Source organism: Bufo bufo, chromosome 3 (genome assembly GCF_905171765.1).
Source record: "Bufo bufo chromosome 3, aBufBuf1.1, whole genome shotgun sequence".
Lineage (NCBI taxonomy): Eukaryota > Metazoa > Chordata > Amphibia > Anura > Bufonidae > Bufo > Bufo bufo.
Genome location: NC_053391.1, coordinates 174381729 through 174402664, shown reverse-complemented (window position 1 = coordinate 174402664; position 20936 = coordinate 174381729). Strand labels below are relative to the sequence as shown.

The 20936-nt window shown below is 42.6% G+C and overlaps 1 protein-coding gene across 2 annotated transcripts in view; it reads right to left on the bottom strand.

Annotated features, from left to right (window-relative positions):
- The window catches only part of SHROOM2 (shroom family member 2), a 187723-nt gene that overhangs the window by 13956 nt on the left and 152831 nt on the right, over positions 1 to 20936 (bottom strand). The window contains exons 6-8 of one of the 2 annotated variants that reach the window (XM_040423762.1): positions 9550 to 9615; positions 7709 to 8443; positions 753 to 1289 (exon numbers count right to left, since the gene is read on the bottom strand). In XM_040423762.1, the coding sequence (XP_040279696.1) occupies positions 753 to 1289; positions 7709 to 8443; positions 9550 to 9615 (1338 nt within the window). The remainder of the gene's footprint in view (positions 1 to 752; positions 1290 to 7708; positions 8444 to 9549; positions 9616 to 20936) is intronic. The other variant, XM_040423763.1, reaches the window with a different exon arrangement.

Here is a 20936-nt window from a genome sequence, read left to right as displayed (position 1 = left end):
TTTTTCTAGCTTCCCAACAATGAGTGGTATCATCCACCGGGGGGCGACTACGTAGTACTATATTTCATGTGATAAAGCACTTATATTTATATCCGTACAAAGAAACCACTGAAGTTAAAGGGAACCTGTCACCGGGATTTTGTGTATAGAGCTGAGGACATGGGTTGCTAGATGGCCGCTAGCAAATCCGCAATACCCAGTCCCCATAGCTCTGTGTGCTTTTATTGTGTAAAAAAAACGATTTGATACATATGCAAATTAACCTGAGATGAGTCCTGTACGTGAGATGGGTCAAGGACAGGGCTCATCTGAGGTTAATTTGCATATGTATCAAATCGTTTTTTTACACAATAAAAGCACACAGAGCTATGGGGACTGGGTATTGCGGATGTGCTAGCGGCCATCTAGCAACCCATGTCCTCAGCTCTGTACACAAAATCCCGGTGACAGGTTCCCTTTAACTTCAGTGGTTTCTTTGTACGGATATAAGCATGTCAAAAATCTTTTTTCATATGCGGATACAAAAAAAGGTGGCATGTATCAAAACTTGGCATATAGCCTAGCAAGGTTGCAGACTCCATTATCAGTAGTGCTCCAAACCTACCACATCAGCCTCACATACATCTCTGTTATTTTCTGGCAGTATGCTGCTGAACCTCCAAATACAGACTGCTGTAAAGTTGGGGTTGCTCTGCTGCCAAGGCCATAAAATGTACATTTCATTATGTAATAACCAATGTGATTAAACATACTTTTCGTCTGAAGGCCTTGGAGATGGAACCTTTGGATTCAACTTCCTACGTTGCTGAGCTTCTTCAAGAAGGTGTTCATCCTTTCTAAATATTCCTTCCATAAGGTCCATTGTAGTCATCATTTTGGCATTAGGATCCAAAATGTCTGCAAGAGACTTATCTTTTCCTACAATTTCTCTCATCAGCTCCTCAGACTTCAGATCAGCGTAGATCAAATCTTTGCCCTTGGAGTTACCAGCTGTTAGAGATGGGTCAGGACTTGCGTTCTCTACAAATTCCTGGACTGACTGACTGTTGGTTTCACTGGGCTGGTCTTCCGGATCATGGTCAAGTCTTGTATAAGCACAAAAGCGGGAATAAGACTGTTCAGATGTGCTGAGGGTTTTGATTTGGTCTTTGGTAAGACCGGTGGGTAAGGCTGGTGGCTCAATGGCACTCAGCAAGTTGTTCCTGCTTTCTTTCTCTGCATGGCTTTCTGAATGGACAATTTTAATGGGAACCATCTTAATTGTGGTGTTGTCTATCACTCTTTCAATTCTAAAGAAAAGAAAATATATATAGCGTTTTACATGATTTTCATAACCGTTACGGTTCAAACTTGTGTATTAAAAAAAGGGCTAAAAGCAAACAAGAAAACAAAACAAGCAGTGTGGAGGATGTGTCCACAAGCTTTGCTAAAATATAGTTTAGATGTTCTACAAACTGAATGCTATGATTTTGTGTTCTATAAAATTATATGGCTGGATAACTGAAACCTCAAGCAACATGAAAATAAAGATTTCTTTTAATTTTTGTACAAAAATACACCCACTAAAATTGATAGTTTAAGAACATGCTGAGGGTCAGAGGAAGGATAAACGGAAACATTTGACTTTAGCAACAAGGGGAAAATAATACTGCCTCAATAAAAAAAATAATAATAATATATATATATATATATATATATAACTTTAGGCCATTAAACCACCAAAAAGTCCTTATGCAGCCGGGGTTTAGCTTTCCAAAATCTGCCTATAATAAAACCAGACGTTGCGACGCTTCACTGAGCATGTACTGTGAAACAAGGAGTACTGCCCTCAGCTTCAATGAAACAAAGCGCATGTGCCTGGAGCTGCTGGAGAGGAGTCCTGGACTCCCTGGAACCTGGTTGCAGAGGACATGCAGGTTCAGAGGCTCCAAACCCTCTGACAAGGATTTCCCCTAATGACATTTCTCTCCTATTCATTGGATAGGTGATAAATATTTTTTCCATTGGGTTACAAATAAGGCCATCATCGTTTTGTTTTCCGTTCTTCTTATCCGTCAGAAGAACAGAAAAAAAATGAAAAATGGATTCTTTATTTTGCATACGTTCGCTCATTTTGCATACCTTTTTGCCGGATGCTCAAAATTAAGGATCTGTTTTTTAATTTATTTTTCAGTTCTTCTGATGGATCAGAAGAACGGAAAACAAAACGATGATGTGAACCCGGCCTAAAGGGTAATACAGTTCAGATTAACAAAAACTGGCAGGGACACCATAGTGATATTTATTGCAGGAGGTTGATTCTCACCAACCATCTGAAGCTGCAACCAAACTTTTCCAACACACCAGCCATGGTATGGGCCTGAGTGGACGCTGCTGATATTCAGTGATTCTCGGCTCTGGCTGATAGGAGGAGATTGCCTAGTGGGAGACTGTGTTCGAGGCCCTAATAAGATATCTATGCCTATATGACAACCTCTTTAATGACCTTGAAGACAGATTACAAAGTAAAATATGTAAAAAACTAAAAGTACACCCTTTGTTCTAGGTTTAGATCACACCCTTTAAGCAGGTCAAATGCATTGCCTGTCAGATGAGATAGAGTAATTGACACATACCAGTTTAGACTGATACTGGTCACTGGAAACTTTGTGATACAGATCAAGTTGAACATAATAGGACCTGTTCACATCACATTTTTACTCTACGACAAGCACAGCCCTAAATGGACCAAACAGAGCCTGAAGAATTTACCTTTCAGTACTCTTTTGGTAGGACAAGAGCATAGTCTACTACACTCTTCTGTCCTCCAAAAGCAGTATACTCAATGAGCCTTTGTGCCTCCCACTACCACCCATGTTTCAAAGGGGTCATATACATTTTTATTTTAAACAATGAACAGGTATACATATAAATAATATCAATTAAAGGGTTTTTCCAGGTTTTTTATATTGATGTCCTATCCTCAGAATAGGTCATCAATATCAGATTTGAGGGGGTCCGACACCCTGCACCCCTGCCGATCAGATGTATGAAGAGAAAGCACACGCCGTGCGTGCTGCTGCTTTGTCTATGGCAAGCAGGAAGAGAGACAGGAGACTGCACACGAGTACGGCGCGTCCCTTCTCTTCATACAGATGATCGGCGGGGGTCGGACCCCCGCCGATTTGATATTAACCTATACAGAGGATAGGTCATCAATATTAAAAGCCTGGAGAACCCCCTTTAAGGTCACGGTGCTCTGGTTGACAAAGGCTCAGGACGGCTGAAACGCGTCCTAACGTAACAATATATATACAGATGAAGCTGAGCTAAACGTGATAGCTAACGCATTAAGTAAAGAATGGCAAGAAATAGATAACTATCTTTTCAATGGCCTTTGTCATGAGATAACACATGGCACAGTGTTATCTTGGTTATCAGAGTCAAATTTAAGCTCGCCGACAGCTACATCTGTACATTTACCTGAATAAATGGTATGAATTGAAGATACGCGAGTGCCAGGACTCTTTGATTTCTACTAGTAACGGGATTTTCGGGACATCAAAACTGGCATAGCTTTCTCAAAATTTCAGAATGCAAAGAGGTATCTCCCAGAGAAAAAGAACTGTCTTGCTAGCGCCACCTTTTGGAAGTGACTCCCTATAAGTCAATGTCCAACCTTTTAACAAGTCTTGGAACATGACAAGAGAAGATGGCCAAGTCAAATATCCTCCTCAGACAGATGTCTTGAAGTTTTTGTCCCTCATCAGTACAGAAGAGAATTCATTACTCGTAGAGGCTCTGCTCTCTCTGCAGAGAGAGCTGCGCCTCTAGCGGTAACGGTTACACCCCCGTTGCTCCTAGAGGCTCTTTTGCATATATTAAAGCATAATTTTTCTCAGCAATGAGGACACATATAATCATGGGACCAACACAGATGCCTTTAGCTGCCAAGTGCACATGCACCAGGTCAGCCAGCCTCATAGGTACAAAACTGCTGACAGATGCCCTTAATCCTATGTACCCAATGTAGCTAGTCGTTGCTGGAACCTATTCTAAGCCAGAAATCTGCCTGAAGCTATTCACATTGAAAAGTTGTATAAATGGCCACAATTGTGCTTGGGATGGACTGTGATGAGCAGGACATCAGGGACCAGTCATGTGCACTCAGAAGACCAGCACCATGTGAGCTTTAAATGACCTTTCAAAGGATAAGCACTTTCTCCTTTATTTCGTTTTTTTAATGTAAGTTGGAAAAAGAAAAAAGAAAAAAACATGCTGGATGCCAGCAAGAGCATAAAAACCTATTGGCTAATACCCGCAGATGGAAAAACAATCACTTTTTTCCTAACTATATTTTTCCAGTGGTTTGTAACATGAGGCTTCCTGAGACTCTGTACATTTCACGTGGATGCTTTGGGAATGTAAATGATCTAACCTTTCACACTGATATATAATGGAGAAGAAAGTATATCCTGTCTCAAAGAAGCTTCGGTTCTGTGAAACTAATTGTTTTGTAGCCACCATCAGCCAAATCTTGGCCTTAAACTATTAAAGCGACTGCTAAATTCCTGTAGAAAGTATACAAGTCCACCCGCGCTCCCAGATACACTCAAAACTACGTATCAGGCAGAGAATCGCTGCAGGTTCACTGCCACGGTCTGCTGCAGCGACCGTAATGTGAAAGTATTAACAAGGTCTGATTTGGACACAAATCAGAATCGGAACCTGCGCTGATTCAGAAACGAAGGAGCCCGTTTAGGCTCAGAAACGCGTCGGATTGAATTTGTCCCCTGAAGGCTTCCATACTCAGTGCGGTGACGTCACACGCCAAGTTCCCGGACTTCAACTGGGGTTCCCTCGCGTGAGTGATCTGCTACCGGCCGGAGCATCACCTACGCTAGAGGTTGAACCTGAAGGCACCTGGGAAACCTACCCACCGGATCCAGAAAGACGGACACTCCAAAATAAGGTAACCGCACCAAAGATCACTGTGAATATCTTTTCCCTTACACACCCACCTAACACTGTGAATACCCCCTCCTCTACATACCCACCCAATAATCTGCAACGTTTCTGAATCAGCGCAGGTTCCGACTGCTAAATTCCTATTTATAGAAAGTGAACACAATTACATAATTGTCAAGAAATGATGTGTTTAATTCAATAAAGCACTCCACAACACTTAAAGGGGATGTCTCACTTCAGCAAATGGCATTTATTATGATTGTACATACTACATCCTTAGCTTGATCCATTTTTCCATCACATTATTCACTGCTCGTTTCCATGCTTACGACCACCCTGCAATCCAGCAGTGGTGGTCGTGCTTGCACACTATAGGAAATGGCGCTAGCCTATGTGCACTCCCAGCCACCAGAGAGGCCAGCACTTTTTCCTATAGCGTGCAAGCACGGCCACCGCTGCTGGACTCCAGGGTGGTCGTAACCCCTGGATAGGAGCAATGTATAATGTGATGGAAAAATAAATCAAGTCAGCAAAGGAGGCAATATGGATAATAACTATACATTAGTAAGTGCCTTGTATTAACTTTATCTATATGATAAATGTCAATTGTTGAATGAGACAATTCCTTTAACAAGTGGTGCATTAAAATGTTGTGCACAGGCGTCCCCCTCCCCCTGCTGCCAGTGCAGAGCTCAAGCAAAACTGTTATGGGGTTAAAGGACTTGTCTTATAAAAGAAAACCCCTTTCAGAATCTCAAGTGCCACAACAAACAGCTGTGCTGAATTTGCCAGGAGAAGCCATGTTCGACCATAGTATTACTTTAGCGGGCATTAAGATGAACGGTGGTCCATGTGATTCATGGAGGGCTCAAGTTCACCAAAGCAGGAGCCGCTCACCACTCTGGCTCATCTATCATGTCCATGTAATTGGACCTCCAATGATGATCACAACTGCCAGAGTGGGCTGTCTGGTTGCTTAGGCAATGGCCATGATCATCATTGGATATATGCATTAAAGGGAGGCTGTAAGCAGTTTTGATCAGGAGAAGACTGAGAACTTAAAGTGGACTTAGGAAAAAAAAACTGGCCCCATGTTGTAGGTGGGTCCAAATTGACAGAAAGCGGGGCAACACTACTACTAAGGGCCAACAAATGTAGGCAGAGCCAACAGAAGTAGGTGGGGCCAGCAATACCATAGTGCAGAACAAAATACCGCCCCAGCAGAACCAAACACCAGAGTTCAGCACAAAATACTGCTGCCCACGCCACCGTATGAAACTGTATCATTGGCAATACAGTTGAATTCATGAGGGCCGCTGGGCAGGTGCATAAGTGCCTGATGCGCCTACATTAATTAATACTGAGAGCATCAGATCCTTACATACCTGGCTGTCGGCTATGAGGAGGGCTTAGGCAGCCCCCTGTGCGTCGGCCCACCGGTAAATTTCCCTGTAGGGCCTATGGCCAATCTGCCCCTGATTTTGATGGTTTCCTTCAACTTACTGGAAAAATAGAGTACTTTTTTCTAGTTTTTTTCCCCAGAATCTGTGATGGAGAGCAGCTTTACTTTGTAGTCTTTAAACCACACATAATATATCAAGCAGAGTTACTTAAATAACGGTTCAGCGTAGGCTAACTCACAACAGAGTTAGAAGTTTTGACAAAGTAATATGGTTGACATTACTAGGTAGGGCTGGGAGAGCAGGAAAAATATATTTTGTGGAGATTTTTATCAGAAATAAAGTGAATATGAATTTCAATCTGCCAGGATCTGCTCCTGCAAGTGCTCTGGAGGAGGTGCGTCACTGTGTAGTGCTCTCTGCACTGACCTGCTTCACAGCCACTCCCTTCTGCCCTGAGTGACAGCTGTAGTGGTCTCCTAGTTGGATGCTATAGCTGCCATTCAGAGCAGAGGGGATGGTCTGTGAAGAAGGTCAAAGTAGAGAGCCCATCCAATTGAAGCTCCGTCTCCAAAGTACTTGCTGGAGCAGAACCTGGCAGAGTAAACATTTACATTCACACTACTCCTGATGATAAAAGCTCCACAGAATGTATGTTTGGCCTGCTCCACCTAGCCCCTATCTAGTTCTGTCATCAGTTTTACATGGTTAAAACTACTCATAGACTTTCTTTAAATATTTTGTGGGGGACTTAGTCTACATTGATCCCTTACTTAGGTAACAATGCTTAATTTATTAGGTTTGCACTGGGTGGTTTCAAAGAGTACAAAGTAAAGCTGCTCATATATATCTTTTATTTAAATTTGTTGCATTGGGCTGTGTTCACATCTGGGATGGAGGCTCTGTTAGGAGTCTTTATTAAAGATTCAGGAAAAAATAAAATCAGGAAAATAATTTGTGCTATTTTTTCAGTAAAATAATGGAAACTATTATGGAATCCTGCTGGACTGCGTTATAGTCAGTAAGGTCTGTTGGACACCATTGCAACCTAATTCCATTATATTTTATGACTATTTTGAAAAAGTTTAGAACATCAAGTATTCTATCTGTCCTAATTAATGCATTTTTGCACCAATTGTCTTCATATCCATTAAAAAAAAAGAAAAACATTTAGAAATAGATGTTCCCAAATTTACAGGTTCTTTCACAACCAGCATGTAAGGAACTGGAAAAGAAAGGAAGACTACAACAGAATATCACATATTAGATTAGGACATATAAAACAAATAAAAATCACTATTTATATTAACAAGACAAACTATTTTGTTTTATATTTAGCTGCCTTTTTGGCAAGACATTACCTGGCCAAGCTTTCATCTTGAACTAGAAGGGGTGGCTTATCGGTAAGCTTCTGAGGAGCAAATTGAGGAGATGGTGATCGTGATCGCTCCATCCCAGGTTTTTGAAGATAACAGGATTTGGGGGAAACCTCAGTCTCACTACTGTTTTGCTTCTTGTCTAGGTGCTGGCTGACATTCTCCGATGACCCAGAAATTCTTCGGTTGTGCAAAAGGACATTTAAATGTTTATCTGAAGGCGTCCCGGGACTGTGGGCAGGTGATGCCTGAAGTTTCACAACATCTACACTGCCTGGGGAATAAGATGTACTTGTTCCATGAGATGGTGTCAGTAAAGATTCTGTAGATGTAGCTAGAGATGACGTGGAACCGTTCTGACGCCAGTACTTGTCTAGTTTTGGTGGTGGTGGTCTTTGAGGAGCTGGTCCACGCTTTTTATTCACTGGTACTGGGTCTTCCTTTCTGTATTCTTCTCCCAACTGTGAGGAATACCTAGTGTCAGGTTGAGATTCTGAAATAGGGACAGCTGAGTAGCGAGTATCTTTGCTCTTTAACCTTACATTTTCATTCACAAATCTGTAGTCACTAGGGAGTGTTCCAGACCTTGCCCTGCTTTGTTGGGGTACACTTAGTGTATCTGGTACTTCAGGCGATTCATTGGGTACTTTCCTATTGCTCTCATATGCGATACTCTCATCCACTGATGCTTGGTAACCTTTATCTTCAAACTCCACAATCCTAAAATAAAACAAGAAGAACGTTATAACTGTGATCATGGTGAATAAAGTATGTAACATAATTCCTAAATCTAACTTGATAAATACTGGTGAACTGACCATTTATTGAAATAAATTGATGTAAGTGAATGATTCCCCAAAACACAGATCTAAGATTTTGTTTTGAGCTAGTGAATATAATATCTGTAAAGTGTTATGGAATATGTCAGTGCTATATAAGTGAGTAAAATAAAATTAAATAAAAGAAGTTAAAAAGTAAGCCGCAAAATCAAATCTAGGTGACACGGGACTTAAAGGAACCCTAATCATCTGAAAATGTGCAAAAAATACTAAATATTTCCAGCACTTAATCGCCTCCTTTCTTTAATGCTACTAGGTTCCTTATTGGCTGCTGGATCCTGGGATTTGTTTAGCCCTGACAAAAGGTCTGTTTTAAAGGGAACCTGTGGCCAGGCAGCCTTTTATAGAGCAGGAGGAGCTGAGCAGATTGATATATAGGTTTTTGAAAAGAGTCAGTAAAACCTGTAATTTATACATATAAACCTCTGCTCTTTTTAGGCTTAGGAGTCATGTGGGCAGTGTCACTCACTGATTGACAGCCAACTGTGCATGACTGAGCATACAAGGAAGGCTGTCAATCACTGAGTAGGACCGCCCACATGACTCTGATGCATAAAAAGAGCAGAGGTTTAAATGAACATATTACAAGTTTTATGCTGAATCTTTTCCCATAAAACTATATATCAATCTGCTCAGCTTTCCCTGGTCTATAACATGCTGCATGCAGATTGCACTGCATTTCATTGTGACAGGTTCCCTTTAAACGTCGATTACCACGCATTGACACTGCAATGAAAACTGCACATCAGAAATTAAACACGGTCTGCAAAGATATATCTTTCCCTGTAAACACCATCAGCCTAAAATTTTGTCAAAGCTTCAGTTAGTACTGAAATAATGAATTTATAAAAAAATATATATATAATAATAATAAAGCCACTATATTTCACAAATAAAAAAATACAAAAATAGACGATATTAAGCATAAAATAGCAAAGCACATAGAACAGCAGGAGGAGCACTGAATGAAAAAGGAACGTTAAGTACCTCAAAGGCTCAGAAAGATCACAGAGTTGTTCTGAAGCAGGAGACACCGTATGCAGAGACAAGAAGCTGAAAGTGGATAAAGTACATTATTAGAAACTATTCACATAATATATACTACACTACAGCAACAGAACAGCAAGGGGTCAGCTCAAAGAAAAGTATTGGTTACACAATGTATGGTGCATTCACCTTGATGCATTTCTTGAGGGTAACAAAATAAAAGTTTAGGGTTACTAGATAACGGAGATGGGTCATTGATCCAGGGAGTTATTGTAATCGTAAGGTTTCTCTTGGAGATGACAGCCATAAACTGCTACTATCTAATACAACAAGAGGAACACATGGGGGAATGTATCAAAGAGTGCCATCGGTGGCATAAACACATTTAAAAGGGTTGTCCCATATCACCGCTTCCACTGTGAGATGGGACTAAGCGTCGATGCTACGTTCTGCTACGCTATTTGCGTAGCTCCGATTCACTACAATAGGAGTTACGGAAATAGAAGAAGGCTTCCCTGCTTGGCTGTTTCAGTAAGCCTGGCTACCTGGGGCGGGCGCTTAGTCCCATCTCGTCGTGGAAACTGTGAGCTGGGACAACCCTTTTTACAATATATGCGCCAGGAAACTGGTGCACACTACAGCTAGAATCCATGGCATGTTCCTTGCTCTCATAGATATATTTTTTTTTTGGGTGGACAGGCAAACTGAGGATGTGCCAAAACTATTGACAGACATAGCTGATTTTTCATTCTTGACTGGAGTTTATATTTATGTGTCTTGTAGACTGTAAACTCTGCCCCCTCTCTGTACCAGTCTGTTAATAAGTTCATGCCTATTGTACTTGTGTTTTTATATAAAGTGTCTACACCTCCTCGTAGATGTACATGGAATTAATGGCGCTTTCAAATAAATTATAAAAATGTGCATGATGAAACACTAAAGAGCCAGAAAGCTAATGCCTCTGCAATAGGCTCAGCACACATCATCATGAAATGTATGGTTTCCCTTTAGACCAAGGCATGTACTGTTATTTTTCAAATAAATGACCATACTAATGAAAGTTATTCTAGCCAAAATGGCTTTTTAGCAACTCAGCAAAAGCAAATTGAAACTTTCTTTTTGAAATTTATAATACTAGCATAAGGTCCATTTCATGAGATTGTAAAACAGCCACATTTTAGGGTGTGGATAATGACCGCAGTACCTGTCTCCTATGTGGTCCTTCTAGACCAAACTTGGATCAACATTGAGCCTATACAATTGTACATACACAATCACTGAGCATTTCTTCTCTATATCATTTTGGAAGTATCTTTGTTTAAAAAAAATTTGCTTCTCCCTCTATCAAACTTCTTAGATGCTGTGGTTGATATTGACCAAGCTATCTAAGAGGCCATCTCTGATTCTGGCCACTGCAATGAGAGACCAGCTGTAGATGTTGAAGGCACTCCTTTGCCTGCAACACCACCATGATGTACATTTGCGGCATAGTGTGCAAATTTATTATAATCGATTGTGAATATTTAAAAGGGTTGCTAGCAGTTGCACCTCAAGTAAAACATAATGAATGTAGAGGATACAGTAGGCTCCTGAACATAACAAATCAGATTTTAACGATCACTGCAGTGACAGTGATGAGTTTGAATCTGAATTATAATTGCCAATGAACAATCCACTCTTGTAAATCAACGGAGACATTTCTATGACAACAGCTGAAAATGTGCACTGCAGTCAGCCCACGTTCATCTCAATTTTAGCTGAGCTGCTGGGCTTTTTTTTTTTTAAACGCCATTGTACAATAAAATCATTAACACTGGCATTCCTAGTTCAACTGTTTTAATGTAAATCCCATAAAAGCTTATGATGCTGGTGGTCAATAATACCACCTTAAAGGGGTTGTACACTCCTACGCCCAGTGAGACCTGTCAAAAGATCTATACTTCCTTGCTCCTCACCGCTTGGTTCAGGTTAAATGGGTCTCGGGATTTCTTCACTGCATGAAAACTTCCTTCACAAAAGGGTTCACGTGCACCGTTGCAGCCAATGACTGGCCTCAGCAGTGACCTGTCTCAAAGTGGTGTTTCACTGCTGGTTCACTTGCTGCTCACCTTTGAGGTCAGTCATTGTCTAAGGCAGCGCATGTGACTCCATCTGTGCAGGAGGTTTACAAGCCGAGAAGTCACTCAAGCTCTTACACACCAAGGGCCAGATTTATCATGACTCTGACAGCTCACTCCACTTTAACATATGGCTAAAGTCAGATTTATGATTGGCCCTTTAAGACTGTAATAAATGTGGTTTGACGGTAGCAGTTTATCAGTCAGTAAGCAGCTTTACAAAAGTCGCACATCTTTACGAAAAAGTCGCACGTTTTTATGAAAAAGTCGCATGTTCTATTAAAAAGTCTCATAAGATAAGCATGGTCCTCACTGGAGTGAAACTGCAACTTTTTTGCGACTTTTTAAATAGTCCCAATAGTAAATCTGTCTAGAGATTCATTTACATAAGAAAACACGCCCACTTTCAGAAAACTGGCGAGCATAGTGCAGAGCAGAAAAAAGTCGCAAATTTGTGCGCAGTTTTAGCGTTTGGGACTTTTTATGGGACTTTTTCACTCCATTATTCTGACCTGAGCTAATGATAAATCTGGCCCCAAGTGTTTAGGGTTATCACTTTGTGCAGAGGAGCACAGTCATGCAGACTGCATTTGGCCTTGTCCTAAGGGCTACCACAAAGCTGGAAGCATACAATTGACTAACATGCCTTTGTATCTTGTAGTGTTAACATGACCCATGAATGGAAATAAGGGGCCAAGCCAAAACCCTGAAAAGCAGCTCCTTGCAATTATCCCTTCTCTGCCAAATTTTCCAGTAGGCACTATGCCTCCCAGTAGGTAGGCTGTTCTGGGCATCCGCCAAACCCAGATTCGTGTATCAGACTGCCAGGTGATTCATCATGCAGAATAACAAATTTCCACTGCTCTACTTCTGTGGTGGCGTGTTTGGCATGGTCATAATAGGCTTCAGTGCAGCTTCTCGACCACAGAAACCTGTTTTATGAAGCCCCATCAGCACAGTTACTGCGATGAGGTCACTTCCAGAGGCAGGCAATTTGACTGGGGCAGATCTAGTTGATCAGATATTTTACAAACTGACTTGTGACAAAGACGGCACTTTACATCACAGAGCTTTTCAGTATTAAAGAGGTCCTCCGGGATTTAACAGTGGATGATTTATCCCTAGGATAGGTCATCAATAGCAGATTGTGGGGGTCCAGGACCCCACACACATGTTGGTCTGCTGTTCAGTAGTAGCTCCAGTAATAAAACTACACAGCTCCTTCCACTGACTAGTGGGCAGAGCTGGCACTGCTTCAATTCACTTCATTGTTAGCAGTTTTATACACTACACGGAGCTGGGTAAATTTGGCGCTGGAGCTACTACTGAACAGCTGATGGGTGTGGGTTTGATGACCTATGTTCTCAGTCATAGCGGTGCATGGAAAAAGGACTACCAGTCAGTGACTCTGGGAGGGGGAAAAGCTTATAAATGAAGGTAATCCTCTGTATACCCTTGGTAGACTAATTATATTTTAATGGATTAGTATCTATATGTGGGACATTGATAGCATATTGCTGGGATCCGCACCTACATCCAGAGCAGAAGCCCCGAAGTGAACAGAGGGCAGTAGCTCACACGGCTCGGCTATTTCTGTTAGTCCGAAAGCGGTGAATGGAAAGGTGGCCTTATTTGTGCTGTGCACTCTTCATTCACTGCTATGGGACTTCCAAAAACAGTAAAGTGCACAGGCTTTGCCATTTTCGGAATTCCCATAGTGATGGATGGAGTGCACGCCACACAAGCGATCTCCTTCAAGTCAGGGGACCCACACCTATCACTGATGGCATATCCTTATAACAATTTTTAATCTATGTCCCCGATGGTCCAACTCCTTTAAATCCTGGAGAACTCCTTAAATCAATGCCCTTTACCTATTAGTGTAGGCCAGTGATGGCGAACCTATGGCACGGGTGCCAGAGGTGGCACTCAGAGCCCTCTATGTGGGCACCCGCACCCAGGAAAAAGTCTATGGTGTACCAATATGCTTTAGACTTTTCCTGCCATTCATCAGCACAGGACGCACTATGAACAGCACAGGCAGCGCACTGAATGTAGGCTATTAAGCTATTATAGCTATATGATAAAGTACATGGAAGATATACTATATTGGTATTCAGGTTAAATTGCCGTGTTGGCACTTTGCGATAAATAAGTGGGTATTTGGTTGCAGTTTGGGCACTTGGTCTCTAAAAGGTTCACCATCACTGGTGTAGGCCATCCAAGGGGTAGATGAACTCTTCCAGTACAAATTCATGATAAATGTACTATGGGAGAGACAGTATTGGACTTATCCAAATACTCAAAATCTCATGTGTGACGGTACTATGATAGCATACGTCAGAAAAATAAAAAAAGGTATTCAAAATACTGGCGATTGTAGCAGCTAGGAATGAAATGATCATGTTCTAAATCTCATGGGACACAGCCAAGTGAATGTGCCCCTATGTGCAGTGAATACAGCATGCTTGAGCCCCAAACAGAGTCAAAGAATAGTTATGGATACGAGGAACAAGGGAAGGAAGGAGGGCCTCAACGGTAACACAGAAAAGCACCATGCCATGACAAATCAGTTTATGTACGGGTTCTCATGCGAAGCATGTGAGATAGAATTAAATATTCAGTTCAAGGAGTAAATAACGAAAAGCTCAGGATTTGTCTACCCAGATATGTGCTGTACATGACCCAGCATATAGTCTGCAACACGGAGGAAAATATTGCATACATTAACAATGAGGAACTAAAATACATACAGTGGGGGAAATAATTATTTGACCCCTCACTGATTTTGTAAGTTTGTCCAATGACAAAGAAATGAAAAGTCTCAGAACAGTATCATTTCAATGGTAGGTTTATTGTAACAGTGGCAGATAGCACATCAAAAGGAAAATCGAAAAAATAACTTTAAATAAAAGATAGCAACTGATTTGCATTTCATTGAGTGAAATAAGTATTTGAACCCTCTAACAAAAAAAGACTTAATACTTGGTGGAAAAACCCTTGTTTGCAAGCACAGAGGTCAAACGTTTCTTGTAATTGATGACCAAGTTTGCACACATTTTAGGAGGAATGTTGGTCCACTCCTCTTTGCAGATCATCTCTAAATCCCTAAGGTTTCGAGGCTGTCTCTGTGCAACTCTGAGCTTGAGCTCCCTCCATAGGTTTTCGATTGGATTAAGGTCCGGAGACTGACTAGGCCACTCCATGACCTTAATGTGCTTCTTCTTGAGCCACTCCTTTGTTGCCTTTGCTGTATGTTTTGGGTCATTGTCGTGCTGGAACACCCATCCACGACCCATTTTCAGTTTCCTGGCAGAGGGAAGGAGGTTGTCGCTCAGGATTTCTCGATACATGGCTCCGTCCATTTTCCCGTTTATGCGAATAAGTTGTCCTGTGCCCTTAGCAGAAAAACACCCCCAAAGCAAAATGTTTCCACCCCCATGCTTGACGGTGGGGACGGTGTTTTGGGGGTCATAGGCAGCATTTTTCTTCCTCCAAACACAGCGAGTTGAGTTAATGCCAAAGAGCTCTATTTTGGTCTCATCAGACCACAGCACCTTCTCCCAGTCACTCTCTGAATCATTCAGGTGTTCATTGGCAAACTTCAGACGGGCCTGCACATGTGCCTTCCTGAGCAGGGGGACCTTGCGAGCCCTGCAGGATTTTAATCCATTGCGGTGTAATGTGTTTCCAATGGTTTTCTTGGTGACTGTGGTCCCTGCTAATTTGAGGTCATTAACTAACTCCTCCCGTGTAGTTCTAGGATGCTTTTTCACCTTTCTCAGAACCATTGACACCCCACGAGGTGAGATCTTGCGTGGAGCCCCAGAGCGAGGTCGATTGATGGTCATTTTGTGCTCCTTCCATTTTCGAACAATCGCACCAACAGTTGTCACCTTCTCTCCCAGCTTCTTGCTAATGGTTTTGTAGCCCATTCCAGCCTTGTGCAGGTCTACAATTTTGTCTCTGACATCCTTGGACAGCTCTTTGGTCTTTCCCATGTTGGAGAGTTTGGAGTCTGCTTGATTGATTGATTCTGTGGACAGGTGTCTTTTATACAGGTGACTAGTTAAGACAGGTGTCCTTAATGAGGGTGACTAATTGAGTAGAAGTGTCTAACCACTCTGTGGGAGCCAGAACTCTTAATGGTTGGTAGGGGTTCAAATACTTATTTCACTCAATGAAATGCAAATCAGTTGCTATCTTTTATTTAAAGTTATTTTTTCGATTTTCCTTTTGATGTGCTATCTGCCACTGTTACAATAAACCTACCATTGAAATGATACTGTTCTGAGACTTTTCATTTCTTTGTCATTGGACAAACTTACAAAATCAGTGAGGGGTCAAATAATTATTTCCCCCACTGTATCAGGATATATATCCTGTAAGGCATACAAAAAAAATTATAAAAATCATCTTGTAACCCAAACTAGCCAGGTTTTTAGGAATGTAAGTCGTGCAAACATTGTGCACACTTTGTACCAGATCAGAAGGCTAGGACTGGTATACTTTGTGCATCCTTTACAATCTCCTGTATACAGGACAATATGGAAAATACTCCAAAAAAAATCAAGGAACTTGTTAACACCCCATCGGGCCAGATACAGTATGTGATGGTCTGGTGAGAATAGTGCGGCTTTGCAGATACTCCTGACTACAGAACCTATTACTATTGAGTTTAGATTAGTTCTCTCCCCTTCTCCATTCCCTTTAATGAGTGAGGAGGCGTGTCTCTCAGTAATCCAATCTGATTGGCTGTCAGGAAGCTGCTGGCTACATCAAGTGTGTATATGAAGTGAGGGAAGGCAGTTTTGGCCTCAGAGAACTGGCAGAGGAGCCATCTTGAGAAGGGTTCAAAGCAGCCGTAACTAAGGGAAAAGCTCAAGAAAAACAGTGGTATGTGAAGAAACTAAAGATTGATTTATGCATAATGCTGCTGCAGCAGCAGTAACATATGCTAAAATTTATTTTTTTGATGAAACATGACAGTTACACTTTAAATTTGTTGCGTTGGGCTGTGTTCACATCTGGGATGGAGGCTTTTCTGATTTATCAAGACCGGCATGTACTTGATAGGCCCAGCGCTGCCGCAGCAGGCATTTCATTTATGATGAGGCGCAGTCCATACACCAGACCAAAATCTATTCTAGCTGGTGGCTGGTGGCCATTTCAGTCATTATTTATACCAGTTTCCGTATATAACAGGGCCTATGGTCTCACCCACACCCTCCCCCTTTTCAGAAGCTGGCGAGGGCAGCATAAAAATTTTAGTTGCGAGAAGTCACTCAAGAAGTCACAATGGCATTTAATAAGTCGTAAAAACTACTTTTTAACGCCATGGTGTAGAGGGAAGATAAATCTCCCCCATAATATAGTTTATGTGCAGTATTGTGGGTGTTCTTCTATGTGACTATGTACCACGTTCCACTTTATTATACACTGCTCAAAAAAATAAAGGGAACACAAAAATAACACATCCTAGATCTGAATTAATTAAATATTCTTTTGAAATACTTTGTTCTTTACATAGTTGAATGTGCTGACAACAAAATCACACAAAATTTTTAAATGGAAATCAAATTTTTCAACCCATGGAGGTCTGGATTTGGAGTCACACTCAAAATTAAAGTGGAAAAACACACTACAGGCTGATCCAACTTTGATGTAATGTCCTTAAAACAAGTCAAAATGAGGCTCAGTAGTGTGTGTGGCCTCCACTTGCCTGTATGACCTCCCTACAATGCCTGTGCATGCTCCTGATGAGGTGGCGGACGGTCTCCTGAGGGATCTCCTCCCAGACCTGGACTAAAGCATCTGCCAACTCCTGGACAGTCTGTGGTGCAACGTGACGTTGGTGGATAGAGCGAGACATGATGTCCCAGATGTGCTCAATTGGATTCAGGTCTGGGGAACGGGCGGGCCAGTCCATAGCATCAATGCCTTCGTCTTGCAGGAACTGCTGACACACTTCAGCCACATGAGGTCTAGCATTGTCTTGCATTAGGAGGAACCCAGGGTCAACCGCACCAGCATATGGTCTCACAAGGGGTCTGAGGATCTCATCTCGGTACCTAATGGCAGTCAGGCTACCTCTGGCGAGCACATGGAGGGCTGTGCGGCCCTCCAAAGAAATGCCACTCCACACCATTACTGACCCAATGCCAAACCGGTCATGCTAGAGGATGTTGCAGGCAGCAGAACGTTCTCCACGGCGTCTCCAGACTCTATCATGTCTGTCACATGTGCTCAGTGTGAACCTGCTTTCATCTGTGAAGAGCACAGGGCGCCAGTGGCGAATTTGCCAATCTTGGTGTTCTCTGGCAAATGCCAAACGTCCTGCACGGTGTTGGGCTGTAAGCACAACCCCCACCTGTGGACGTCGGGCCCTCATATCACCCTCATGGAGTCTGTTTCTGTCCGTTTGAGCAGACACATGCACATTTGTGGCCTGCTGGAGGTCATTTTGCAGGGCTCTGGCAGTGCTGCTCCTGTTCCTCCTTGCACAAAGGCGGAGGTAGCGGTCCTGCTGCTGGGTTGTTGCCCTCTTACGGCCTCCTCCACGTCTCCTGATGTACTGGCCTGTCTCCTGGTAGCGCCTCCATGCTCTGGACACTACGCTGACAGACACAGCAAACCTTCTTGCCACAGCTCGCATTGATGTGCCATCCTGGATAAGCTGCACTACCTGAGCCACTTGTGTGGGTTGTAGACTCTGTCTCATGCTACCACTAGAGTGAAAGCACCGCCAGCATTCAAAAGTAACTAAAACATCAGCCAGGAAGCATAGGAACTGAGAAGTGGTCTGTGATCACCACCTGCAGAACCACTTCTTTATTGGGGGTGTCTTGCTAATTGCCTATAATTTCCACCTGTTGTCTATCCCATTTTCACAACAGCATGTGAAATTGATTGTCACTCAGTGTTGCTTCCTAAGTGGACAGTTTGATTTCACAGAAGTGTGATTGACTTGGAGTTACATTGTGTTGTTTAAGTGTTCCCTTTATTTTTTTGAGCAGTGTATGATGATCTACAGATAAGTGGCCATTCCCATATATAAAACCTTGCCCTTGACCCCAGATTACAATATTTTACTGCTACGTCCAAAGACAATAATTCATAATACTGTACATGCAGCCAAGCTGAAGTCAGTAAAACCTGTTTGAACTTATGTGTCAGATCGGCAACTACAGAAACAAAATCGGGCTGAACCGGAACATGTCTTTTGCCTGGTATAAAATGATTGACCAACTGGCAAGTTTGGGCCAGGAGGACGAGCTACCAATTCCAGTAGAATTCAAGATACTTGGGTAGCATAGTCTCATCCGTTCTCTTTAACCCTTTATTGTATTCCTTCATATGCTTCTAAATATTACAGCATGGAAAACTTCCTTAATTGATCCATTCAGGTGAGGAGTTGAGTACAGAGGGCAAAAGAGCTGGATTCTAGGCCAAAGTCATGGAGTACATCTAAAAATACATCTTCTGCTTTGCTTCTCAGCATTTACCAGGAATATGCAAGGCTATTGTAAATCAACCCTGTGTGCAGTCAGCAACCACTGGCAAATAAGAAAATGTTGATTTTGTCAGTTTTTACGCAGGGTAAGACTCAATATTCTTGATGCTTTCATAAAATTTTATTGGGATGATGATACTGCATGTGGTGCCAAACACCAGTGCTGGTGTACGGGGGAAAGCAAGTTAATTTCCACTTCAGAAAAATAAAACCCTGCAGATTCACATAATCTCTGACTGATGAATTCTTATAATGGAAGTAACTTAACTTGAATGGGACGGTGCAGTTTTAATAACACTAGGTCACCACCGCAAAGGAGACAATGACAGGTAAGAAGAAGCAGAGCATCTGTAATTCTGAAGAGGAAGCAGAGCTTCAAACAACTGACCAATGGGAGGGCCGGGAGTTGGACCCCCACCGATCTGGTATTGATGACCTATCCTGAGGATAGGTCATTAATATTAAGCTGCTGCACAACCCCTTTAAAGGGTTTCTACCATCAGAATTACTGTTATGTAGCTGACTGACATTAGTGATGTGCTAATGTCAGCACTACATAACAGTGTGTTTTTTACATTTGTCCCTGTAGCCGTTACGCTAAAATACGCTAATGAGCCTCTAGGTGCTATGTGGGTGTAGATTCATCACCTAGAGGCTCGGTCTACTCACCCTTTATCCCACCCAGGTCCTCCGTTCTACCTGCCCCGCTACTCTTGAGTGACGTCCGAGTTCCATGCATCGTTGAGGAAATCCCGCGCCTGCGCCGTTCACTTCTGTATTCGGCGCAGGCGCAGTGAGTGAAGGCTGCACTCCTGGTGCCGGCCTCCTCACTGCGCCTGCGCCCACTACGTCACAGTGAGGAAGCCGGCACCAGGAGCACGGCCTTCACTCACTGCGCCGAATACAGAAGTGAACGGCGCAGGCGTTCGGACGTCACTCAAGAGGAGCAGGGCGGGCAGAACGGAGGACCTGGGTGGGATAAAGGGTGAGTAGACCGAGCCTCTAGGTGCTGAATCTACGCCAACATAGCACCTAGAGGCTCATTAGCATATTTAAAATTTTTATGTATTTTTGCGTAACGGCTGCAGGGACAAATGTAAAAAACACACTTACTGTATGTAGTGCTGACATTAGCACATCGCTAATGTCAGTCAGCTACATAACAGTAATTCTGATGGTAGAAACCCTTTAAGACCCTCATAAATATCAAACTACTGCTGAGCATTCAGCCAACAGCTATTGACAGTGAAAATGGACAACCCCAGCTCACCGACTTGTAGGGCCATCTCTCATCCAATGCACAGCTCTCTCTAACAATATTAAGAAATTTATCACGTCAACGATATATATCGTGATAAATGCCCATTTAGAATAAAAAACACTCAAAACATGCACTCTGTCTCCTTGATGCCCCCATACAGTAATATTTCTTAGTTGCCCCACCAAGACCAGGATCAATGTTCCCCCCAATCTGATGGAGTGGCCAGTCGGGCACGAGCCCTGCTGCTCCATTCATTCTCTCCAATAGAAATCTATTAGGGTGAATAGGACTTTACACTTTCCCTGCTGCCGTGTGCTTTGTGCACACAGCAGCAGGGAGCTTACCATGGTAGCCAGGGCTTCAGTAGCAACCTGGCTGCCATAGTAACCGATCGGAGCACAGCGATTACACTGCTGGGGCTCTGATCGGAACTGCCACTGCACCACCAATGAGGAGGAGGGGACCCTGTGGCCACCAATGAATATAACAATGGGGG